Source organism: Fundulus heteroclitus, chromosome 22 (genome assembly GCF_011125445.2).
Source record: "Fundulus heteroclitus isolate FHET01 chromosome 22, MU-UCD_Fhet_4.1, whole genome shotgun sequence".
Lineage (NCBI taxonomy): Eukaryota > Metazoa > Chordata > Actinopteri > Cyprinodontiformes > Fundulidae > Fundulus > Fundulus heteroclitus.
The window spans coordinates 16,967,305-16,995,158 of record NC_046382.1 but is presented as its reverse complement, the minus strand read 5'-3'; the positions used below and the strand labels follow the sequence as shown (position 1 = coordinate 16,995,158).

The window sequence follows — 27,854 nt, the reverse complement described above, 5'->3', positions numbered from 1 at the left end:
TCTCATGCTAAAAACCTTCATACGCTTGGTTACTTGAGATGAATAATCTCTTTCTTTTATGGTTGGCTTGACTTTGTTAGCCCATTTATAATTTTACAACAAACATTTGTCTTATCAAAAAGTAGTTAAAATGTTTTTATTTTTGCTGCTTTCAGAGTTGCAAGGCCACAGCAGCTACCCCAAGTAATCTATTTCCTTAATTAGCACACTACTCTCAAACCAAAGAATTAACTATTTAGCCAATCCAAATTATTAGATGCTCATTTGTTGTGCTTGTTGGATTCTCTAAAACCAAAAGGATTTCTTAAAGGAAAATGCTTACAAATCAACACATTAGCGGCACAGACATGCTGTGTTGATAATGCGTGTGCTCAGGAGCAGATTACGTGCCACATGTAACCAAGCCTAACCCACAAGATGCAGTGTCATGCTGTAACAGCCAGGCCTCGCTGCACTGAGGTGATAAAATGTGAGAAACTGCGTGGGGCCCAATTTGAGGGTTTCTGCAAAAATAGAATGAAAAAAAAAATGAAATGTAGCATTTAAGACTTTGGATGCACTTAGATAAGTTCACTTGCTTCAAAGGAACATCTTCTATTTTTTAAGGGGCCTGGGTACGCACTGTGACCATTAAAAACCCCCCACAAAAAACATATGTTCATTTTAAGAAAAATAAACGTCAAGTTTTCATCCTGATAGTGATTACTTTGTCCTTTTTAAGCCTGAAAAGAATTTTGCGCTAGGCGAAATGAGCAGACATCTGCCAGCAGTACTGCTGGACAGAAAGCAAGATGGCGACACTTGACGCAGCCACTGTAAAAGCCAGTAGACCGTCCCGCAATTCTTCACAGTAAAGTGACAGATCGGGTCAAAGACCTACCTGATCTACAGGCTTAGGGTTAATTGACCTTTCTTTTCACACGTCTGCTGGACGTTGCTGACTCGCGGGGCTCCATTGCTTCTCCCAAGTATGAAACTTAGAATTTCAAGACCTTTTTTTATTTTTTTTTTAACAATGTTGAATAATTTCTTAATTGTAAATAACTGGCTATGTGTTCTTTTTTTTAAAAATCTGTCTTTATCTCAACACGTGATGAAACCAGTGCAGCTATCTCATCGTAGCAAAAGAAAAGAACCCCCGTATTCTTTATGCAGCTTCAAATGTCGGTCAAGGTTGGAGGTTTTTCCATCATCTTGCATGTTTTTTATATTGCATTTAATTTTTCGTTGAGTACTTTGTAGTTTATGTACACAAAAGAAATTACTCTTGGGAGTAGTCATACAATTAACTGTATTTGCAAAATAACCGCAAGTAAAAAAAAATAAATTTTTTCAAATTGCAGGGGCATGCTATTTTAGGTCACGTAACATGTAACGAAAAAAAGACACATCCTCTCTCACTCCAGCGCTTTGGGTGGCGGCAATACGCTTAAAGTGGGTTTGCCACCACACCGAAGGGTTGCAGCTAGCAGGTAGATCAAGGCAAGCAAGGTAGAAGTAAGCACTTTTTCTCCTAGCAGTAAAACACTGCGACAAGGGACCCTGGACAAGAGAGCATTCAAGGCCAGGAAAGCAATGAAACCCTGGAGCCAAAGAGGAAGGCTTCATCTATCATCTGGGAATACTTTGGTTTTAAGAAAGAGGACTGTGTGCAGTCTGAGGTGTTCTGTCGAACATGTCGAGCTAAAGTTAAAACAACACGGAGAAACATGACTAACCCGTAAAAAAAAAAAAAAAAAAATAACACAATAGCGTCTGTATCATATTTTTCATGAGCTTTTAAAAACAAATCTATTTAATTTGGTTGGCTGTGCTGCCATTCAGTCACACACGTAGCTACAGCGTGTGGAAAGACAGAGAGAGATGGTCTGCATTGGTTAATACGGGATGAGTGAAATTAGGTAATGGTACGTGCTTTTAAAATTTTAAAACTTTTTAAACTTTAGATTTTGGGTAAAATATCAAGTATTTTCGTGTAGACATGTTCAAGTCACTGGTGTAAAAGTCCAAGTCAAGTCACAACTCCCAGAACATTCTTTCAAATCAAGTCTGAAAATTAATGGGTGCGACTCGAGGCAAGGCAAGGCAAGGCAAATTTATTTGTATAGCACAATTCAGTACAAAGACAATGCAAAGTGCTTTACATGATTAAAATATAGCAAAATAAAACAGAATAAAAGCAAGTAGGAATAAAATGTAGATAGAAAAAAAAGAACAAAAAAGTGGTGATTCAGTTAACTAGAACAGTTGAAGGCAATCTTAAACAAATGTGTTTTTAATCTTGATTTAAAGGAGCTCAGGCTTTCCGCACCTTTACAATTTTCTGGAAGTTTGTTCCAGATAAGTGGAGCATAGGAACTAAATGCTGCTCCTCCTTGTTTAGTTCTGGTTCTAGGTATGCAGAGTAGGCTGGAGCCAGAAGACCTTAGTGGTCTGGAGGGTTGATACACTCGAGTCCACGTCATGTGACTTAAGTCAACACCTCTGGTCTTAGTCCTGTTTATGGTGGTGTTTTGGATGAATTGTGTAGGTCTTTTTTCTTTTTTTACCAGAACAGTTCACATCTGACTGCAGAAGTTAATGTATAGCTGCCTGAACCACTGGACTGGTTGTTGTTTATTTTAAATTATACTTTCATGATCCTATAGACTTTGAGTTTGGTTTTATGGAATAATGACAGTTATCCTTTCCTCTTTGTATTTAACCGTCCAGTTTTTATTCACTTTTCAATGGATGGTTTTGTTGGACTGGTTCCTGTAAACTGTTGTCTCCATCCTGGTTTCCCTCGTGTCTGTGTTTAATTGTCATCAAATCATCGTTTCATTATGCGCTTGCCTAGATCCTGTTTATTTTTTCGTCCTTCTCAATACATTAAAAGAGGGAAACTTTTGGAAAGATTTTAAGACTTCAGTTTACTGTTCAGTTGCGATCATTATGTTGCTTTGCCATTTTTAGGAGTCTCAAATATGAAGTTGTTTTGGTTTATGCTTCATAACCGGTGGTGGGGGTCCAATTTTGAAGTACAAAAGGAAGCAGGTCTTGAGTTCCTGTGTTAGGCTTCTAAAGGTGGCTAACAAAGACCGCATGTTGGGCTTTGTGGCAGCATTTTCAGTAATCTATAGATAAAAAACACAGTTGTTGAGTGAATGCCTGTGACAAACTCCACAAACCAGAGAAATGTGTTTCATGAAAAAAACATGTCAATCTGTTCTTGCAGCCTTGGGTCAGGAGTTCTTGCAGCTTGTTCTTGACATATCCTCCAGGCAGAAAGCTTTCCTTGTAAAGCTTCTGACTATTGTTGAGTGATTGGTTCAAAAACTGAATTTGGTGTGATGACTACACTAATATATTAAAGTAACACCATGTAAGTTTTGACCCAAGTGTCATCTTAATTTGACAAATATTAAATTATTTTTCAGGTTAATATACAGCACTCAGCACATTTCAATGCTCTGTGCAGGCAGCTCTTCTCAAAAACTTGCCTATGTATCTTCAGATGATTGGATCCGTCGCTGATTGGGTCACAGGACTTATTCTATGTTATCGCAACAACAAAACAAAAAAAGCGATATGACACTTACCTGAGCAGTTCTCTAATATAGTGTTAAATCTAGAGGGGTGAATGAGGCCTTGTCCTTACAATTAACTCCATGACTTCTCAATCTGCTGGTCCAAAGTGGTCTGCTAGCAGATTCCAAAATGCGGAGGGAGACTGTTTAATTTTGCGACAGTGCAGTGTTGCCAGTGGCCTTCAGGGGTTCTAAGCCTGGAAGTTATAGGTCTAGCTCCCCTAGTGGCTAAACGTTACAAACTGGTCCTTCAAGCTACAGAGGAATGTTCCTCTGAGGTTTTTCCAGTTCTGCATTTGAGCTTATTGTTAAATATTTTGATCAGAAGAACAAATTTCTCAGTTCTTGATATGTAAGCAGTGTGAGAAAAGGCACACCATGCTAATGACGCTAAAGTTTGCAATTTGGGCTTGATTTCTAAAATATTTGATTAAATCTGAACACTAAACATATATTTAAAGCACAATTTGAGATTACATTTTTACTATCTTTGTAAAAACATAAAATGTCTTCAATGCTATGTTGGCATTTGGACCAGTGTACACATTGATATCTTATCTTCCAAAGAGTTAAAAAGAGTTCTAATAGTTACTGAGATGCATATTTATTAAAAGATTGAATTACATTCCCTTAACAGCTTCTTTATAACCCATTAATTTTGATTTCCTCAAAAAAATACCCATGGACTTGAGTTGTGACTCTGCTGAATTTATTGTTTTGAAACCTTTTCAAAGTGTTTTCATGCCTGAAAGTCTACATTGACCCTGCAAACTGTTGCTACAGTACACAAAATGTCATCACTGTTTTTTTGAAAGTGTGCTTTTTGTCTAACAAAGAACAGATGCATTAAGAACCCTAGTTGTGAACAGGCAGAGTCCCAGACAGACTGTTACTGGTTTGGCCTTCCCTTCCCAGTCCCAGGGTGTGGTATCAAGATAAGTGTTACGCAACAACAACTCACTGCATGAACTCAGACCTTTATTCAGGAAGCCCAAGTCTGAGTCAGCCATAGAAACATCTGCCAACTGGGCTGCAGGCACTTAGAAGCAATGCACAACAAACAGATTCTTGCCTATATGTCACCCTGGAACTCACTGAAACATACATTTCTGCTGCATTTTGCTCATATTTGTTCTTTTTTCTGGTTCATCACATTTACTGTGTTCGATGTCACAACTAAGTTGTTGTAGGAAGTCGGAGAAGCAGCGGTGTTTACTAATTGTAGTTGGTGTTAGGCTAACTGCTGTTGGCAACACGAGCTAATACATTTTCCTTTTTGTTAGCTTGTTTTATGCATTAAAACACCAAAGCGACATGTTCTCATGTCGAGATCATACAGCGCTATGTGTTCCTTTAGTTTAATAACATCTACTTCTGCAACTTTAATGATGTTTTGTACATGTGGCAGCCATATTTGATATCAGGTTCAGGGTGATTTGTGATCTATGAGTTTCCAAGTTGCAATTCAGACTCGGCTGTTCTTTCTGATTTTCTAGGTTAAACAGCAGAAAGTCCATCCCCTGAATACAAATCAAACGTAACATTTGTGCAGTCACCCTTGTCTGTTCCTATTTTATCCTGCTCAGGGTTTCATGAGGCTGGAAACTACCCTAGCTGTTTGGATTCACAAACACTTTTCTAAATGATGTGAGCACATTGGTAAAATATCTGCGATTAGATGTTTCAATTTTTTAATAAAATCTAGAGCAATTATTCTTAAATACTTGTATGTTGATCTTAGCCATTCACCCTGAACAATGAACGTTATGTTTTGCTGCCATTCCTGGTGTGTATTTTCTCTGCAGTGACTATTACTGCTCTGAAAAAGAACTACAGTGTGGCTAATACTTTGTCATTCTTCAGTTATTTACGAAGACACACCTGAATAGCATAATAAGGGTTTTAATACATGGCTCGACACTGTTCAATGTCATGTCTACTTTTCTTTGGTGGCCTAACAAAATGTTTTCATATTTTAAAACATTTTCATCACAGCTTAGCCATTTTACTACCGTAGTTATTGCATGTGGTGAATGTCTCTAAGATAGTTTTTTTTTTCCAATTACAAGCAAGCACAAAAACACACTCTTTGAAAGGTGAGGTTAGTTTTTAAAATCTACCAAATATGTTTTTTTCTGCTGAGTAACAGCAGCCTATGCCTATAGCAGCAGAACTACAGAAATAGTTCAGGATACAGTAAGCCACTCCATATACGATGTCAAAAAGGAAAGTTTAAACCTGATCTTAAAACTTGCCACACACACCATGCCAGGCAAATATTTTTAGTTAATTAAACTGCTAGCACTGGGTCAAGATTAGGGGTGTTAATCCCAAACTTTGTCACAATATGATGTTACATCAATTTGTTGACAGTACGATATTTGTCGATATAACAAAGCATGTTACGATTTTCAATTGATATGATGTGATATTTATTATCTGGCCATCTAACACTATTATTTACATTGAAGTTAACTCACACAAAAAAAAACAATATAATATGAGTATTTTATTTCTAAGCTCTTACAGGTATCAGGTATTTAAATAAAAAAACAACATTTTTAAAATCATAATAATAATAGATAATTTATGCACTGTAGTCTCGTGCCTGAATTTCAAAATAAAGGTGTATGTTAAAAATGGCAATATGGATCAATATTTTCATTTTGCATAGATGTAATTGGATCATTACATGTGGATCGATGTGTTGTTACACCCCTAGTCAAGGTAGCTGTTGTATTGGAGACAAAGCAGGGACACAGGAGGAGGGATTGCTGCAAAGTTAGTGACTCAAATCAATCAGCTATAGGCTTGCTTAGATTGGCACAAAAAACAAATCTTTTATTAATCTTGTAATACTGCATTACATTATAACTAGCATCAAACATGTATGTAATTAAGTTTGAATATGTACAGTATTTATAATTGCAATGACTTGATCATACATTTCTGTATAGAAATCAGATTGGTCTGTCTTGTAAAATGCCTAGAGACAATATTGTTTTTGTGAATTGAGGGGAAAATATATGATTTAATTGATACCCCACTAACCTAATCATGATGTGTGTCACTGGGCTGGGCCAGTGACACACAACAAAAACAACCATGCACTCCTAAAGTCAATTTAGAATCAGTAACCAACATTAGGTGCATTATTATAGATGGTGGGGAGAAAAAGCTGTACTGCCCAGAGAAAAAAAAGGCTGGATTTGAACCAGCAACCACACAAACCCATTAGACGGTTGTGACGAGAAATAGTAAACGGTTGCGTTGCCTTCATGTGGCATGCAGACATGAAGCGGGGCAGAAACTGTATGTTTACTGTATTTTTATTGCCCACCCCCAAAATGAAGTCAGTCAACCTCCTTCCTGTAGCTCTCAGGCAATGAGTGGCAAACAAAACCTAAATCTAACACACAGGCCGGTTTCTAAATAGAAATGCACAGTTTTACATTTCTTATGTTAGAATATGTTCTTATTTACAATTAATGTAAGCTTGTCCATATTTTGTCTCCTCATGAAGTTCATAAACTTTTCTTTATAAGGGGCTTTTGAATTTATATTCACAACAAAGCACTGCGTCTTTTAATTGAATACAGTGTGTGCATACTTTTTCCACCATTGTTTAACTTTTATCATAAACATTTTAGGGAAACGGCTATTATCCGTTACTGTGTACTTTACACCGTCCAAATTATACAGACAATTTTATGCTTGCATAAACACGACAAACCAAGCGGTTTCTGGCAGAAAGTTCCAGGGATTTTTGGCTCTTGAGTTTAACATTTTTTTTTGAAAACGTGACAGAAAATTAAAAGATCGTTTTAGATTAGAACATTTTTTCCCATCTTTTTATCGCGCTTCGCCTGTTTGTTCAACATGTCAGCCTTTTTCTCCATAATTGTTCTAATCAGAAACCTTTTTTTTTTTTTTTGCCCTGCTTATCATGATGACGCCTTTCCCTTCTTCACCACTGCCCAAGTGGGAAGGAAAATTTCACTGCGGTCTAAGAAAATAAAAGGAAAATCCCAGTTCAAACCAGTGACCAAGCCATTGCACTTACCACAGGAGTCTCTCCTGTGATTGAGGGAGCACATGTGGTTCCCAGTGGGGTTAACCACTCAGGACCACAGCATGTGAGACGGATCTGGCTGCACCTTTGATTAACTGCCACAGTCGCTGGCACAGCATACTGAAATTTACTCGTAGTGTCATTGTGGTCACATTAGCCTGAGCCATGACTTAGAAGATTCTGACTGTATGAGGGAATAGTTGTTGGCAGAAACTAACAGGAATAAAAACTTCTGCAAAAAAAAAAAAAAAAAAAAAAGTTAGCAAAAGCTGATGTTAATATCGTTTGTTTCTTTTGACCCAAGTAATGTAAACCATAATTTAAATTGGCTGAATCTAACTGCAGCAGAATCATTTCCTCTTCCACATTGGAGTGGGGTGAATAATTTAAATAAATAAAGAGTAAAGTTAAGGTCCAAGAAGGTATGAGCGAGTTACTGGCACTAAGGTGTTGCTGTTGTTTTGTTAAGATTATTGATGCATAGCCGATTCTCTTTTAAACCTATAGTTGGTATTGGCAATCTATGAGTAATGTGTCTGTTTTTAAGCAGCTGACTTCAGGTTGGCTCCTAAGCACTTAGCCCAGCTAACTAGCTAGCTAATATGAGCTTTTCTCTCCCAATGTAATTAAATGTCTTATAATGAAGTGTAAATAATGTAATACTGTTAAAGTAGTATTTTTACTCATGGTTATCCTACCACGATCTTGAGAAAAGCCAATAGATGGACCTAAACATACAAAAACATCCTCATCAGGGTCAAGATTCAATAATAAAACAAATCACGTGTGCTCTCCAGAACGGGTCATAGCTTTGCCATTAGCAGTAACAATAAAGTGATTCCAAACATCAACCAATTCGAGCCACAACATGCAAAACAGATCTGCTTGTACCTCGGCATGTCATCTCATTAGTTGTCATTAAAAATGTCTCTCAGGGCCATAAACTGAATATAAAACAATGGTCACTCAAGATGAGCTGGATCTTTTTCTTCAATACTGGTAAACCTTCTTAACAAATACCAGGAGGTATTATTAGCAACACCCATATTTCGCCTCTTCCAAAAATAGTTCAAAATGTTGTTTTTCCCCCAAATAAATCTCTCGAAGGAGGAGGCTTTAATATTTTTAAGAGAAGTAGCTGAAATTGTCTTTTTGTTTTCACAAATACTGTCATATTTACAGCACTTTAAACACATAAGATGTAATTTAAATGTCTATCAAACATGGCGGACTCTTCCATTAAAATGCTTCAGTACACAGCTGTGTTCTTGCCCCGCCCCTTTTTGCTGGTTTCCGTGGAATCTAGAGAGTAATACCCTTCCTACCACCTATCACGTGTCTTTTTCTGACGTTGTCAGGTTAGGCAATTTCTGTGCGTAATAGAGGTAATTAAACTTTTATAACTTCAATGCTTTATGCGCAGGTCACTTTATGAACTGCTCCGGACACAGTTAATGATATACAGCGCAAATGTCATGACCAAAGGCTCTGTCATTTCCAGAAGGCATTCAGTAATAGAAATCAGCTATTATTTGACCAGATTCACTTTTATGAGGTGAAAAACACATTTGGCACATTTGGCTTAATTGTGCCAAAATTACAGCTCCACTTAACACACTGCCCACTAAAACTGTAGTGGATTAATTACGCTTTAGTTGATTCAGTCCAACTTTGCGGTAGGTATAGTAGTTGATAAATGCAATCCGATGTGTCTCCTAGGTTTTCAAAAGGACTTTCATTGTGTCTTTCACTGTTTTATTAATAAAAATCTTTAGCAGAGGATAAATATGTTTATGGCTTACCTGTACATTGGTACTAAAAGGTTGCATTTGGGCCTGATAATTGTGGAGTCATTCTTGATTTATCTTAGCTGTATGTTTTCAGGTGGAAATTCTCTTCTGAAATCCTCAGGGTGTAATGTCTTGGGGTTTTTTTTGTTAGAGTTAGGGTTTTTATTGTTGTATCATGTATGCATGCCATTCAGAGCATTTTAAGGCTTTCTAATAAAATTTCAGCCTACATTTTTAGACAAAAAAATGTTAAATGTTGTTGCTTTAAAATAAAAAATCACACCTCGAAGTAATGTGATTGAAGCATAAATAAATAGATAAGCTCTCCAACAAAACAGTGTGCGACATTATAGAAACCTTACAGGATCAACACGTCACTTTTAAAAGATGTTCTAGGAAGAAGTTCTCCCAGCAGCGTATTGACCTCACCGCCGAGCAAAGGGAGCAGCAGCATGCAAACCTTCCAGCTCAAAACCTGATCCAAAGGTTGGCCCGTAGCTAGAGATCCACAAATCAGGATTTTTGCCGCAGAATCCTGATCTCCATTTTTTTTCTTTTTCAAGTTTAGACCTGCCGTTCAAGATGTGCCGGGTCTGCTTGACTGCACAACAGCATGTTTATGCTGTTCAGATGCCCGACACGATATTCTTATAACCGGTAGAAATACCGAACCAGAATTTAGCAGAATTACCCTCCGTAAAACACGACGGGACTGAAATACAAAGTCAGTTTACACCTGATGCTGATAATCTGACATGTACCTCCTTTTGTTTGTTGTACGCTGCTCGTAAAAGATTTACGGATAAAAAAAAAAAAAGAAGTCACGTCTTGCTAGGTTTCTGCACTACTTGTAATTTTTCACATGGATATGATGCATTTTACCGTTTTTATTCATGTGCGCATAAACGATGGCCGCATAATTTTAAACGTCCCTTAACACAAATATTGCAATCATAAATGAACAGGGGAACCGTTTTGTCTCTAATGTTTGAAAATAGGGCAACGTCACACGTCTCCTGTTATACTTCTTCTCTAAATCTTCCTCTCCGTCCCCTGCAGCTACCTTCGCCCCGCTCCCCGTTAACTTTTTTTTCTCCCTGATTTATTAAGCGCAATTCTCCCGATGTGCGTCAGAGCCAGCCAGGAGTCTCGTGAGGCATTGCACACTTAAAGAGCGGTGCCTTGTGTCTGGACAGTGTCAGACTGTATCGTCCTCCTCCAACTCCTGACTCCTATCCTACCCCCCCCCCCCCCCCCCCCCCCCCCCCCCCCCCACTCTGTTAGCCTCATTTGCCTGCAGCCACAAGATCACTCCAGCTACACACCCTCACAAACAAACATTCAGTGTTGTGGAGTTCATTACGTTACATCCACAACGTTTAGATTAGTTGATTTGGATTTTATGTGATGGACTAACACACAGTAGCGCAAAATGGTGAAGTAAAAAAAGAACATTTGTGGTATGATTTTAAATGAAAATATAAAAAGCAGAGCGTGCATTTGTATTCACCCTCATTTACTCCTTAAAATTAAGGTTAAAAAAATGACATGAGACCACATGTTGGCCTACATGCAAATGCTGTGTGTGGCATGAAGCTAACGGTGCTGCACTGCAAAAATAGAGCTAAAAATAAGGAAAATATTTCTTGAAATGAGAGTATTTTTCTTTGATTTGAGCAGGTAAATAAGATTATTTGCCAGTGGAATAAGATTTTTACACTTAAAATAGGAACAATTCATCTCCATCATCTTATTTCAAGTGCAGGATGTCTAATTATCTTATTTTAGGGGTAAAAATACTCATTCCATTGGCAAATAACCTTATTTACCTGCTCAAATCCAGGAGAAATACATTAATTTCAAGAAATTTTTACTTATTTTTAGTTCTCTTTTTGCAGTGTGTAAAGCAGCATCATGCTGTGGGGGTGCGCTTCTGCAGCAGGGACAGGGAAGCTAATCTGCCACAGTTGATGTGAAGATCGCTGGGTGTGAAGTAAAGGCAACCCTGGAAGGAAAACCTGCCAGATGCTGCCATTTACTTGAAACTGGGCCAGAGGTTCACCTTGACGTGAGACAACCACACTAAACGCACAACCAGAGCTACAAGGAAATGCTTTTGATCAAAGCGTTTCCGTTTGTTTTTGGAGTGGCCTGGTCAAAGTTCAGACCTAAATCTATGAAACTTGCTCTTCACAAACTGTCCATCCAGTCTGACTGAACATTGGCTTCTTCGTGCAAAGATACAAAATGTTAGTATGCTGGTGCAAATACTTTGGTAGGTACACAACATGCAGCAGGTAGTTTTAGACAGATTTTTTTTTTGGGGGGTCTGAATACAAGTACTATCCAGATTTTTGACAGCAAACAGGCTTGAATTGGAGACTTTTGTTCAGTTCTTTCTGAAAACATTTCGACACCTATCCAGGAGTCTTTGCCAATTCTGCTGGCTGGAACTTGAGCAACCTGCAGTTGGTGCGCTGCTGTTTTTAAGGACATGCATTCTCAGTCACTTTTAAGCCTGTTTGCTGTTGCGATAACTCAGATAACAGAGAATTTGCACAGACATTTCCAGATTTTTATTTCTAAAACCTGGGAAACTGTCATGCTCCCTCGTCTTCAAAGTTATTTGCTATTTTGCCTTGGTCTGTCTCACTAAAATCTGAATGAAATACTCTGAAGTCTCTGATAATAAGCTGACAAAACGTGAAGGAAGTGTAAGGGGTGTGAATACTTTTGCGAGGCTCTGTAGTGCTGATGTAAAGCTGAACTTATTCAAGAGATATTTCTCTCCTGTATGTTTTAGTTTTTCTACAATTCACTTTCAAATAAGAAAAGCTTTGTGTGGTCAGTTTTATCATCTGGCTCATAAATCAAAAGCCCCACCAAAGAAAGCTAAATTAATAGGATAATAATTATCGACTATTAATAACTATAACAGAGTGTCATATAAAATGTGTAGTCACAGATTGAAAAACACCCAAGAGAGATATAAATATAAAAACATGAAGGTTCTAAAATGCTACAAATCTGCTTTAAACAGTATACAAATACAGATATAATAATGTTTAATTTTGAAGAGATTTGAAAACAGGGATTATAAAGAAAAATCATATTAAAGGCTTTTAAGTTAAAACTGCAACATAAGGGTAATACAGAACAAAGAAAGAATTAGTCGAGTTTGAATTAAATAATACCTTTTTTTATTTGCTTTTTAAAAGCCTGAGTGGTCTGGTAAGCTTGTAAATTAAACAGGTCAGAATAAACGGACTAATACTTAGCAGATGATGTGACACCCACTCGCTTCCAGCTCCCTACACCTGAACTTGGTGGTGACTGCTGTTGGGCTATTATGTAACGCTTGTATTAACATCTCTGCATTAGACGGAGAAATAGTCAAACTAGGGTTCTGTTCTTCGTGTGATAAAAAGCATTCATTGTGTGTCTTTTGATGTCATGTAAAAATATAAATTAGATTTTTGAATTAAACGTAACACCTAAATCTGTTATACTTGATCTGATTGAGGTTTTTCTCTCTCTCTCCCCAAAAGGTCTGAGCCAATAAAAAAAAAAAGTCAGTTCACCTCGTGCACATTTTCGTTGTGCTCAGTCGCCCGTACCTTAATATCTGCAGCACTTCACTTTACATGCGTGCGTTTGCTGGCAGGACACATGCCTTCCAGCTGCAAGCCCTGCTGTGAATCATAGCAAAGGTTGAGTCTGCGCTGATACAGCTGATAACCAGGCTTTTCGTGAGAAAGCGTCATAACAACAATCAGGGCCGTCTGAACACAACAGCCAGTGATATTTATGTTATCTAACAGCACATAAGATCGGAGTGCACCTTGATTTAAAACACGTTTTCGGCAATTTTTCCTTTTTTTTTTTTTTTTTTGTTCTTCATACAATCGTTGGTTCATGACTCACAAACACAAATATTAACATTTAAAGGTTTTATAAATCATTTGAAAAATGTCTTTAAATTACATCCATGCAAACTCAGATGAAATTTGACACTTTATTATTCAGTGAGTTGAAGAGCAACAGGCTATGTTGCCTTTAATTGGCTGTTTTCTGAGTTTAGCTCATTGTTCTTTACATCATTCTTTTGGGTTTTTAGGTTCCACTGCAGTACTTCAGTCGATCTGAAGTCTGGACTTTGACTGGAACCAACATTCAAATTTTTATTAAGCCAATGTAATTGTAAATTCGTACTGAGTTTGCAATCATTGTAGTGTCCCATGATCCAGTTTCAGCCCAGCTCCAGCTGTACGACACATGGCGTTACATTAGCCTTTAAAATACTTGGATCTTCAGCAGACCTCACGGTATTTTACCTATTTTAGGGATGGGTAAAATATGGCCCCGAAATCGGATCATAAAAGCTAAATAGAAGTAACAAACAGGATATTTATTATGATGCAGTAATACGAAGACAGTCATGTCTGGTAAACAGCTTTAAGATTTTATGGCCAAATTCAGATAGGAAATGTAATCTAAGAGCAGCAATGCAAGATTACTTTCTGCCTAGATAGGCGTCTCATCTTGCTCAATCAGTATGTAACAATCTGAATAAATCAGTCTTTCTATTGTTCAGCGGTTTCTGCTGTGACGTTCTGTCGAGTCATTGAAGGTCTTTTAAAGTCAACGTTTTGCAGGATGATCTGCAGACCACATGTCTCGCCGCTTTTGCTTCTTCCTGTTTAGTCGTACTCTGCAGCGTTTCTTTAAGTCCTGAAACAACTTATTTTTCTACATTTCCTCCTGAAGCCAGACCGCTTATTTTATTTTTTTATTCAAGCAATCTGTAGCTATAATCGTCTATGTGCCTATTCGCTGGATTTGAGCTGGTATCAAGCCTTTGTGATGTACAAACTGTGCATTTTAAATTAGTTGTTGTCTCCTCCCTCTTGTTAGTCTTGTTTGCTGTTGTATAACAGACTGAAATATACATTACTGCTATCTAGACTGCAGAAAGGAGACATTTTTGTTTAGCTTACTGAGTTATTTTAATCCAGTTGATGATTCAGTTACTTTCTCTCGCGTCAATTTACAAAAAATGTCGTCTCAAGGCACTTCACCAAAAAAGTCAATTCAATTGACTCGTCCAGACAGATTACAAGTCAAGTACATTCATTCCCATTGATCTTAGCTATCAAGCAATGCAGTTGAATTAAATTTATTATTCTAATTGATTAAAAAGGAAACCCAGCTGATTGCATCGAGTCTTTGACTTGCAGCCTTCGCTCCTCCTGGCTGAGCGTGTAGCCACAGTGGACTGTTGCTTGCATTGTGTTGTTGACTTTGCAGCAATCCCTCATACTCATAATGCTCGTTATCATGTAAAAAACATCTACCAGTGGCCCATGTTTTGTGGCATTACTCAAGACTAAATGACTAAAAGGTGCCTGGTTGAAATGACTGCAACATCAGCCCAGATCATCAGCCCCCCCACCACCATGCTTTTTATTTACCTGGTGGTTGGTGTGTTTGTTTGTCCACAAGACTTATATGTTGCTCAGATGTAACTTTTAAAACCCATTCTATGCATCCATGTATGTAAAAAAATACTAATAAAAGGTGTTTAGTTTAGTTCTTTAGTTAAAAATAAATTAGGACATCCCAGATATTTATTTACACAATAAATTGGTTAAAATCATAGAGGCGTATCACATCAGGAGCCCACGATAAGACCGTTATTACTTAGTATTTTGAATGGGCTTATAAGATTAGGAAGGGAATTAAAAAAAAATTATCATTACATTTTCATGCCCAGGTCTGGTGCTTCAAGCGAGTTTATACTAAAAGCAAGATAATATAAAAAAAAAAGGTCTCCAAAAACCCTGAAATCTCATCACGGTACTTACAGCCCGCCGTTGCTACTGTTGATGTGAAAGTGCATGCTTGTGCAATCAGAAAGTGACTGTACAGGTTTAACTTCAAAGGAAGCTGTGCAAGGAGGAAATCTTTTCTCTCCTAGACAAACACAAAGGTCAGATTAGAGGTTGTCGGGGACAACGTGGGGGGAAAAAAGTAGATTTTTGGAAATAGATTGTTTGGAGAGATGAGGCTAAAAGTAAATAATTTAGACAACAGAACTGTGGGCATGTTTTGCATGAACTGAATAAATTGTTCCCGGAAAAGAAATGTAAGCCACCTGTGAAACCTGTAGGTGGAGGTGTCATGGTTGGTTTGTTGATTGCTTCGCTGCAGTAAAGCCTTGCCAGCTCACCATCATGTAGAGTCCACCCTTAATTTTAACACACAAGAGATGCTGCTGGAGGAGAAATGTGAGAACATCTGAGAAAATATTAAGATCGAAGCAGAACGGGACCACAGAACCCAGAACTTACCAGTAAGTCCACCAAGGACTGCCTGAGAATGAAAGAAATGAAAGTCAGGGCCTACACACACACACACACACACACACACACACACACACACACACACAGAGAGTCAGGTCTGACTCGGGGTGAACATCCTGAAACATTCAGCCCTGGGGAAATTGGCGTTTGGGTTCAGTATGTTCCACTTATAAACATTCTTTTCTCGCTATAAAACGCTGCACTTCAAATCGTTTGCAAATGGCCTAATAAACCCCGTCTGTAATGATGGGCAGCAACAGTTGCTTCCCTAAGGTCATCGCTGCGTTGAGACAAACTTGGACGCGCTCAGCCGGACTGAATTTGTGTTCCGGGTTCAACTTTCAATCCCAGTGACGTTTTGACATCTAGCAAACTCACAGGCTGCGTATTGGCTTGGTTACCGCTGAGTAAATAAGAGTGAATGGACCGGGCGGAGATTTCTTCATTCATGTCTCAGAAACATGTTGAAACTTAAAGATGAGGCGCTGGTTCTGTTGGCACGTACGACCCAAACGTGATGGTTTCTGAGCGCGTCATGGTTGCTTCTAAACTGTTTCTATTAAAAACAGCTTTCGCTCAGCGATGGCTTGACAAATGGCTTTTTTTTCCCTGACATCAAAGACAGTAAACAGCAGCACTTAGCAAGCTCTCCAGAACCTAATTGGTTATTAAGCACATGCGAGCCCTCCTTTACCGCCCTGCCTGTGTTTCTGGGGCCCCTGTCCCCAGAGATGTTGTTTTACAGGAAACATGAGGGAGCTGGCCTGACTGTCCGCAGGTTTTTAGAGGGAACCCGGTGCCTGCAGCACACAATCTCTCTGATTACACGTTTAAGGATTCACTCAGGAATGCAGTCATGCATTCTTATTGCCTTGCCAAAGCTGTTCGTTCCTCTTTAACTTCTGCATACTTGGTCTTGTTTCACACACCGTTTTGAGAGCTTTTTGGACCAACACAAGTATTATGTAAGACCGGGCAAGGTGACCATTGATTAGAGAAGCAGCCAAGAGGCCAAAAGAATCTCTGGAGGAGCTGCAGAGATCCACAGCTCAGGTGAAACGATCTGTTGGAGATGGATTTTATGGAAGAGCGAAAAGATTAAAGTTAATGTTTGCCATAATCTAGGAAGCTTTTTTAAATCAGGGACATGGCTATTGGGAAGATAGATGAAAACCTGTTAGAAGCTGCAAAGATCTGCGAAAATGACCCTAGACATTCAGCCAGGGCAACAATAGAGCAGGGCTGTTGCAATGAATCACAATTATTATGCAGTTTGGATTAAATATTTCTGGTACATTTGTTTTGCTCTCTTTAATGTCTCCTTTCTCGAGCACACTTCCACCCCCGCTGAAGGCTCAACCCACATGCGTTGCGCGGGCTTGCTTTAAAACATCAGCGTAAGCAGAAATGGCTGTAAGACGAGAAGAGGAGCAGTGTCCAAACGTCACCCTGGCGAGTACAAATTGACACGTGTTTGGTACAAAACAACCCAGCAGTAGGCAGCGCCAGCGGGGCGTGGAACAATCAAAACTGCGAAAGTGTGAAATGAGGGAAGGGCGAAATGACCAGCGTACTCAGCGGGTTTTATCGGAGGAAGCGGTGTTTAGTAAAACAAAAAATGCCAAGTCATTTCTTTTTTGTAATTTACAGATGTGGATCAAAACCCCAAACACAGTCTGGCAGGGTGGCTTTAAGAATTACTGTCTTAATGTTAGAGAGAGCCCAACAGATTTTACGTTCACAAGTGGAGCCTTACTGCATTTGCCGCAGTGCTCCGCTTGATTTATATATGCATAAAGCTTTATTAGATTTTATGCAGGGACTATTTCATGTTCAATGGACACAAAAATGGGAAGGTAGAAGAGGAAAAAAAGAAGAGAAAAAAATGAGGCGAAATGCTAAAAGAGAGAAAAAGGTAAAAAAAAATAGGAGAAGAAAAGGAGATAACAAGGTAACATCCTCAGAGTCTGCTTCTACACCTGCAAAGACAGACATAAAAAGAAAAGCAAAACAAACCGATAAAGTATTACAGGTACAAACAACCAACGCTTTGACATCACTGAAGAATATACAGTATTATTTAATATGAGATGTATAAAGTGACAGCTAAAGACAATAATAGGGGTTTTCTGTAAAAAAATTAATCTGTAAGCACCTGAATCCAAGTACCTGTAGGTGTTTGTGAGTGTGTGCTTGTGTATGTGAGGTTTATCCATAAGAAAAATGCTCAGTAGTGGTTGTGAGGAGCCAAAGACCCGCCTCCCAGAGCTCCGAGGCAGACGCTGGGGAAAAAGAGCCCCAGAGCAAAGAAGCCCAAGAGGGAGAAACAGGGAAAGCTGCCTCCTCGTCCCAGGGAAGTCGTCTAAAATTTAAACATGGAGGCATCGATCATGAACTGGTGCAGAAAGGAAGGGGGATTTATTCAACATATTTTGCCAAAATAGAAATATGTCGAAAATCTCACTAAAATATGACCAAATTTGTTTGGTAAACAAAACAAAAAAAACACAACACGCCTTTATTCAGTATTAGTGGTGACATATATTTTCTTGTTTTATTGATTACTATATATTTTAAATCTTTAAATGTATTTCGTAATTTAGCTTAAATTAACAGTTTTTCCTCAGAGACTGTTTAAGTGCCCTGTACTAATGATATTGATGACGGCTAGTTTTTATATAATACCCCACATTTGCTTTAATACTTTGTTGGGTATTCCACAAGAATGTGTTGGAAATTTTTTTTTTTAAGTTTTAGACAAATCTCCCTTTTTTAAGTGCAACAGATATGTTGTTATTCCAAACTCAATGACCTTTAATAACTGTGAATTCAATATTTGCCAAAAATAACCTTAATTATTGTTGTTTCTGTAATTGAGAAGCCTTACGATAGAGCTGCTTGACTAAAAAAAAAAAATCCAGACATAAATTCAATAGAAAATCTGTCAAAATTTAAAAATAGTTGTTCACGAAGGCCGTTCGTCCAGTCACGTACTGCTTTTGTAAAGAACAATGTGCAAAACTTTCAGTCTCATCTCATTTTTGGATTTTAATCAGGGTAAAGCGGGTCAGAACACAAATGCAACAAACACTTTGCAGATTGTTTTTGTTAAAACCATTGAAAACATTGCACCATTTCCCCTTCCACTTCCCGATCATGCAACACTTTGTGTTGGTTTGTCATGAGCGTTTCAAATATGAGAGGAGGCGGTGAAGTCGAAAGGCTATGAATGCTATTGCAAGGCACCGTACGCGTCTCTCATCAGTGCTTTTCATGGACGTCTGACTTTTTTGGGCAACGTGTCCCTACAATCTGTGTGACAGGAGTAAAGTGGTAACAGTTCAAGAACCACCAGATGTTTAGCCGTTTTTTTTTTTCCTTGTTTTTCTTTTTAGGCTTGACAGATGAGAAAGTGAAGGCCTACCTCTCGCTGCACCCGCAGATGCTGGACGAATTTGTGTTGGAGAGCGTGAGTGCCGAGACGTTGGACAGATGGCTTAAGAGGAAGACCAGCAGCAGGCCTGCAGGTACCGCCGTCCCACACACAGACCAACGCACGCAGTGACGCTGGCTGCAGCTCTCGGGATCACTGTAACATTCTGATTGGATCAGCAGATTTTGCGCGGCCTCGCTGAGGCACGGTTGTAATTTCTGTAAAATTTCGCTTGGTTAGATGTTTGCACTTTTTTGACTCTCAGTACAAGCGGCCCAGGAGTTCCCGATAAATCAGCCACGGTTGCCTTTCAGCAGAGCCGCAGGCGGAGGAAGGGGAGGGCAGCAGGACCTATTTATTATCCTGATCTTTGCAGCTCAACTTCACATGTGGCTTCTTTTAATTGTGAAAGTACGAGATACACAGAAGACGGAGAGAGAGGGAGAGGGGGGACGGGGCCTGTCGGGTCTTTACGGGTCATTAGATGTGTTTGAGCGAGCCGAATTGAGTTTGTGCCGCGCGCTCCACACACAGCAGACTGTTTCTCAGACCAACCACATCCATCAAGGGCCCACAGGGCTGGCACTCTGCCCAGTCGAGCTGCTGACGTCAGAGGCGACCTCCAGAGACATGCAGCCTACTGAAGGAGGCCCAGAGGAGGGGTGGGGACGGCGGCGGCGGCGGTGGTGGTGGTGGTGGTGGTGAGGAGGAGGCTGTGCTGGCTCGGGGCGTGGTGGACTGTGTTGGAGGAGGAAGCTGGCATGGGACGGATTTGTCCCATTTTGGAGCTGCTTTCTATATGAGGTATTCCATGTTTGTTTGCCGCCATGTAGGGAGGCGCGTGTTTAGAGTCTGAGGCTGTGTTTTTAATAGTTTCCTGTGAGTGGCGTGTTTAGTTTGACTGATACCGAAGGGAGATCATCACGCATTAACTCTAGCTGTCGCCACGTTTCATGAACGCAGTTTATGTCGGAGCTGAGGAAGCTTGTGCTAATCAGAGGACTAATTTTTATAAGATTTAATCACCTGACAGATATATGTATATGTATGTATGTATGTATGTATGTATGTATGTATGTATGTATGTATATATAACTGTCTTTATTTGCTATAAGACAGTTTGGTTATCAGCAGAATTTAGAGACTGTGATTTCTTTACACAGCTAAGTTTAGGGCGGCTACTAATGATAATTGTTTTTTTTTTCTTATCTGTTCTCTAATTCTTCAGTTGAGGCAATCTAAGCCGTCAAAGTTGATCCAAAAATCAAAAGCTGTTTTATTTTAGGTTTTGAACAGCCAAATTTGAAATTTATTACGTAGCATACAGTAACTTGAAACATCTTCTTCTTTTTTTATGCCGATAGGTATAATGTGCTATCTCCAAAAATGAAAAAAGAAGCTACTATTGTTTTAGCATTTAGAAATGAAAAGCAATAATATATAGCATATTGTGAATGTTAAATATAACAAGACTGACCTGAAAATAAACAAAAATAGGACCCATAAAGATTTAGTGTTAACCACAAATATAGTAGTCTGTGCAGCACCATTTAAAATATTATCAAGTATTATGTATTGTGATTAAACTGCACACAGTAACTACATTTAATCATATTGTATATATTATTCATGTATTGTTGCTACGAGAAATTAATAAAAAAATATAAAAATATAATAAACAGAAAAAATATAAAAAATATATAATAAGTATTATTCCATAATGCACTTATATTGCACTATATACATATACATATATATATATATATATATATATATATATATATATATATATATACATATATATATATATATATATATATATATATATATATATATATATATATATATATATATGTATGTATGTATGTATGTATGTATGCATGCATACATACATACATGTAATTATACAGTTGAAGAAGTAAAAAAAAGAAGTAAAACTTTGTGAAGTAAAAGTAATATAGCAGTTTAAGTAAAAATGTAAACATTACCAATGTACTATACAATCTTGTTGGTTATCATAGTGACAAAAATTATTGCATTTTTACTCTAATGTGTATTTTGGCTGTAGTCTAAGGCTCCCACTAATTATTTATATTTTATTGACTGATTTGGATTAAGCTTAATTATGTTAGTTTTTCCTTTTTCAAACAATAAACTTTCACTCTTTGCGCATCAAAAACTAAAATGTGAACAAGGATTTGAATTTTAAAGTATTAATCTTGTATAAGATAACACCTCCAGTATGACAATATACACAGTAAAGCCTTTATCATGTATGTGATTGCAAGTTTTAAAAAGCCTTAGCGTTCAGAATGGCAAATAAGATTAGACAGAACAAGAGGGGCCACCAAAAACGAGTTTCTGTGTAAATTTGATCTAAAACATTCCCATGTAACTTTACAATGACTTCTAAGTTGGTCAGCTCCTAAATTTAATTAATTTAGATATCAACATTTTCAAATAAGGATGAGGAAAAAAAAAATATTTGGTCACCTGCACCAAGTCCGCACAGCAACATGCACAGACATAAAGGTATTCAATCAGACCGGTGCTTGAAAGCTTCAATAAAACCTCATTAGGAGAAAATGTTGCAAACTGATAACATGGCTGATTTCATACAGGGAATTCAGCAGCTAAAAAAAGCTTATTTAGTAATTTCTGTCAGCTCATGAGTAGCATCAGCAGCTGCGTTGATTCACAACAAAATCTTAACAAAAGTGTCGTTCAGACGGAGCCAGCCAATGACTGGAGCCGAGCCAGACTGAGGGCTGCAGGTTCATACTCTGCAATCTGGAGGCAAACAGAACTTTTGGTAAAAGCGTAAACGGTAAATAGCTTGTACTTGTATAACGCTTTAAATAGTCTAACGACCCCAAAGCGCTTTATACTACAGTCAGTCGTTAGCGAGATGAATCACAGCACCTTGAATAATAAGCTTTGTGTCGTTTAGAACGATAAACATTACTTAATTTATTAAATTCTTTATTGGTTTGTAAAATGGCTGTTTAAGTGAAAACTGCTCAAAACAAACTTTGGGAAGTAAAACAAGTGTACCAGTTTTAAATGAAATTTTAGTAAACACATTTACTAACTTGCCATAGAATTCCCATCTCCATATAATAGCTAAATAATATCTTTTTTTTTTATTCAATCCTTTAAAATGTCTTAATCCCATTATAAAAGGTGACTTTAATATTTTTCAATTTGAAAGCCACTGGTATTTTAAACTGTTCAGAAAATCCCTTTGTAAGGTAGTAAGATTCATGACGATTGACATTTACATTATGATCGACGGTGAAGTTCTGAAATAGCGTGCAGAAATTGAAATGTAAATAGTCCTGTGCATGAATTTAAGGTGCCCTTTATAGGAGAGGAGATACAGAGGAGAGGCTTTGAACATATATGCAACAACATCCACTTAGCTGAGTTATTCAGAAGTACGTAAAAGCCTTAGGATGGATCAAATGTTAACTAACGAACTGCAAAAAAGACCTGTTGCACTAAAACCTGTCTAGAAATATAAGTGGAGAGCAGATATATTTCTGCCGCTGTCTGCTGAGCCCCTGGCCTGCAGAAATATCACCAATAACGGTAAGACGTAGTGTGACACACCCTAAACAGGCAACACAGAGACACACAGGACAAACAATCATACCCACACACACTCATTTGTATACAGTCCTGTTTTTGGACTGTGGGAGGAAGCTGGAGTTCCCGGAGAGAACCCACTCATGTATGGGAAAAAATATGTACACTGCATTCAGAAAGAGCCCGAACGGGATTCAAACCCAAGACATTCCTGCAGCAAGGCAGCAGCGCTGATAGCGTTTCACAATGATATGAATAATATGAGTAATTCTGACTGACCAGAAACAAGGAAAAGTTTATCTTGTACCGTTTTGGAGGTGCCAATTTTGGCCAATTCTGATTTATCTTTCTGAATTATAACATAAGAAATTACGAGAACAGCATGTAAGATATTTTCAAGCCTTCCTGCCATTAATGGGCCTTTTTTCTATTTAGCTTTATGTGTGGTGCCTTCACTGATCGGAAAAAGATTGAACGCTTTAACTTCCACGCGGTCCGCCTGGTTATTAGTCTGAGCTCATCGTGGCGAAAACGTCTGCTCAGCGCCTTACTTCTCCGTGCCTTTCTCACATTTACAAATGACGTTAAAACGTTTTCAATTTAACTAGCTCACTTATGTAATCAACCCTTAGATAAGATGTGACGTGTATATATATATTTATAATCACAATGTGACCATGCAGATAACATTTGTGGTTATTATTCAGAATCAGAATGCCTTTTATTGTCAGTATACCCACGTACAACGAGATTAAAGCCAACTCCAAACAGTGCAGAGGCATCGACGTATCAGTTAAGTATGAAGGGGAACGTCTTCTGCGATTATAATTATGTAATAAACGCAGCAGCTCTGAGGTTGTGCCGTCTGCTTCTCTCTGGGCTCATGTCTACGTCACGGCAGCAACATTACTGAGTGTACTTCCTCTGTTAGACTGAGATGAGCAGACCGTTTGGCTCCGCTCTGAAGGGTCTCCATGGCTTCCTCTCGGTGGCCATAACCACTCAGGTTACAAGTACTGTAAAATCTAATTTCTTGTTCCTCAAAACAGCTTAAAAAGATCCGTGTTCAGGGCTGACGAGAGGTCTATATGGATGAAAGATATTTCCCTTTTTTTTTTGTTGTATGGTCACGTTTGCTCGGGGCCCATACCCACCCTGACGGGAGTAAAATAATACGCGCTAAATGCAGTTTTTATACGTCTTCCTTCTTTTTATTTTTTTTAGGCCAGGCTTTTTTAGTGATTGATCTGATGTTTTTATGAGTGCAGCAGCAGCAGGAGGAGAACGAGGACTTGTCATCATGTGATCGTCACTGAGATAACCGCTGCTTCCTGGAAGCAATCCCTGCAGCCGGGCTTGTTCTCACCTATCATGTGACCGACAACATTGGATTACATAAATCAGTTTGTCTGTGCATGTACACACCAGTGTGTGTGTGTGTGTGTGTGTGTGTCTGTGTGTGTGTGTGTGCGCCTGCAAACGTTATGTTACGGTCTATAATTCTAAAAAAAAAAAAAGCCTCCATATTTATGTAGTTTTATTGAGCTTTCCGCTTCTCCAAGAAACCAAATTATCCTTGCGCTTCTTTCGCTCTTTTAATTTTTTTATCTATTGCTTTATTTATTTTTTAATAGATAATTGCATTTTTTTTTTTTCAACGTAGAGGATTTTTTTTTTTTTTTTTTTTTTTTTAAATTTGCTCCAAACGTCTTAAGAGAACTTTACACACCACAGGAGATCAGGCCATTGTGTCACTGGCCATGTTTACTTTGCCCTTTGATGTATCGGGGGATAATTAATTAATCCCAAACCCTCTGCTGCGTCCATCCAGAGGCCCCTCGATACTGCAGCGTCTGTGTGCACACAGACACAAGCTCGTAGAGGAAATATAACACCTGTTGCTGTTCCACGACTTCTAAGTACAATCTGGTTTTATAATCTTAGTTTGGAAAGTTGACTTTTGTTGCTTTTGGATTCGATTTAGACTCCTAATTGTGAGCTAAGAAAAGCTTCCATTCAGAAAACGATACTTCATTACAACAAGAGTCTTTGTAACAGCTACAAATGACCATGTATTCATTTTAATTTTAGTTAACTAGTTACCATTTTCCAACGCAACAAATGGCTGATGGGCTGTTGGTCGGCTAACGCAGAAGTCTGAGGATAAGGGAATCACTGGGTTCTTGTTATTTGGTGCCTCAGTACCAGAGGGAAGGAGCTGGGCCGAGCTTTTTAGCAGCTGATGCCGTTTCCTGAGTTGTATTTAGAGGCTGATCACGAGCACACAAAGCTGGTTTTGTGTTGCAGAAAGCTCACGTCTCTCGGCTTTGATAAGAGACCTGGCTCACCTGCAGGGCTTTCCATCAGGAGGAGGAGGAGGAGGAGGCATCCGAGGAAGAGATCAGTGGATGCCGCTTCAGACGCTCAACAAACACTTGCAGTCTGCAGAAATCTGGTGATCTAGTCCGTTGCTATTCACTTGTTTGACATCGGTTCTTGTATTGATCATTGATCGGCCGTGGAGTTGTTGCAAGAAGCGATGTAATAACTTAAACTGAACATCGTCACTTCTTATTTTGGATTTTGTAAGCTTTTACCTCCACTAACCAATTTCACCCAAGTCTCTTTCATAAACTATAAATAAAAAAACATTAAAAATAGAATAATTGCCTTCTTGGTGTCTAAAGTTACACAAAACATAGGCGCCCGGTTTTGCTTTTGGCAGCTTCATAGCAACCACCAGGTCAGTGCAGGTCGGCCGCGAGGCGCTGACCTGAGTCACTTCTAGTTAACCGTCCAGAGGGACGCTGTGGATCCGTGGCAGCAGATCAATAAAGCACTCATTAAGCATTGTGCACATTGGACCCAGCTCACTCAGAGGTTATTTTACCTGTAAAACATTAAAGATATGCATGGAGAATGTTCTCTGTCTGCATCTGTAGGTCCTGTATTATCACATGCCATTTGTGATCATTCATTTTGAGCCGATGCATCATATGGGCGCTTATGCCCTTCAGTCTTTAAGAAATACACACTTTGGTGACAGGAAATAGTTAGAAAAACAGAAAAAAGCAGAAACGATGTTGCTATAAGACATTAATGTTTTTAATTTCCTCAGAAAATGCCCACACTTAAATGGTTTTATTAAATAAATCTTATAATTAAAATGGGTTTGACATCACTGCATATTTGCTTGCCAGTGTGGCATTGGTTAAAGCTTATGGCATAAATTTTCTTTTTATCTATTGTTGTGGCTGTCAAAATGACCTAAATACAATCTAAAGAGGAGCCTTTTGCACGGAGCAAGTTGCGTGCTGTGTAATAAATCTTAAACCAGGGTGACGCAGCACATATTAATCTTTTAACCAAAGTTATTCGAGTTCATGAGGAGTTTCAGCGGTGCCATAAAGTTATGAGGAGTTCATATTCTCCAGGCCCCCGAGAGATGCTACACAGCCCTGTTTGGATTTCACCGTCGAGTGTGCAGGCGGTATATTGTAGAAGAACGTGTCGGTGCTCCCCTCTTGTATTTACTCCAAGCACAGTGGCTCCATGAAAATATGGGATGGCGTTTAACAGACTGCTGCATTGACTGAGGGCTTTGGATGATGGTAAAACTCTCAGATCTGAACGTGCTCCTGAGGCATGCACCCCGGGGACCAGCGGCTCCGTCGGGGGTTGATCCACTAACACGTATCTGATGAAACAGCGGTGTTGTTCTTGCTGAATAAGATGAGCAAACTGTCATTTTTAACTCCCGACTCCAGACCTTTTGACCCACTTTCACCCACACAAAACAAAAGCAGCTAAGCACATTCAAGCACTGGTTTCTAGGAAAAACATGGCTCGGAGAACCATGGTGGGCCTGTACCCGCTGCAAACATGGGCAGAGCTGTGCATGCGTACCTTAAGGAAGCTTCTGAAAGTAGTCCAGGCACAACAGCTTAGACGTAAACGGCGTCTGGTGTTGTAGGTCCGCGGTGCGCCGAGAAAGAACCACTGGGCTTCTTAAATGCGCTGCTCCTGAAACACGTTTTAATACAGTCATCATTAACATTGATGTCATGTAAATCTGGAGGCTTTAATAATGCCTTTTTAGTTGCTCTTCCTGCAGTGGGGAGTGATGTGAAAACAAACAACTTTGCAGAAACAAGACTTGGGTGTCCTTTTCTCTCTAACACGGGTTAATTATTCTCGGACTCCTTTTCGTTTAAATGTCTCCTTCGCAGGTTGCAGAGAAACCAAACGCTTTTTGGCGTATTTCAGGCACAGTATTCCACCGCTTTCCTAAGCCGGGTTTATTGGTTTCCAGCATGGACTCCACTTTTCCATTGTTCTCCACTGTGCGAAAGTGAAAAGTTTCAATTATCTGACCCAAACTGGCGCCTTGAATTATACGGTCCACAGCGCAGTGAGTTTAACCGACCAGGAAACAAGGCCCAGCTCTAAAATCCACGCAGTTGCCTACATGAGCGACGATTTTCAAAGAATGCGGTCAGACAACACAAAGACTGAGCCTTTTTGACTATAGTGACAGAAAATATACTTGGAGGAATCAGTTTGTGGCTTTCAAACCAAAGAACATGGTACCCACTGTGAAGCATGGTGGTGGTAGCATCATGCTGAGGCTAATTTTCATGCTGAGGCTATTTTGCGCTTTAGCTAGAACCTTGTTGATCAATATGCAAAGGACGTGGCTCCTCTTCAGCCTCATAAAGGATATTTAACCAAAGAATAATTGCAGCGTCCTGTCACTAGCGTATATGAGTTAATATATATACGAGTTAATCCACAGTTCAAATTTAAACGTGTGCATCCGCTTTTTATAACATTTTAATAAAACAGTTTGGAGTACGATAACTCCTAAATTATAAGGGAAACGTTTCTAATTCTTCATTAACACCACAAACGTAAAATGACTTTAATGCTGATGATATGTGTACGTAAAGGTCGGATTCGACGCTGTATGCAGACACAGAGCTTTCTCCCTCTGCCGTGTCACATGAGGCCGTGCCGCCACGTAAAAGCTCCGCAGTAAAT

At 38.9% G+C, this 27,854-nt stretch overlaps 1 protein-coding gene across 4 annotated transcripts in view; it reads left to right on the top strand.

Annotated features, from left to right (window-relative positions):
- pde10a (phosphodiesterase 10A) overlaps window positions 1–27,854 on the top strand; it is a 108,234-nt gene that overhangs the window by 48,826 nt on the left and 31,554 nt on the right. For all 4 annotated transcript variants that reach the window (XM_036126246.1, XM_036126247.1, XM_036126245.1 and 1 more), the window contains exon 2: window positions 19,189–19,320. In XM_036126246.1, the coding sequence (XP_035982139.1) occupies window positions 19,189–19,320 (132 nt within the window). The remainder of the gene's footprint in view (window positions 1–19,188; window positions 19,321–27,854) is intronic.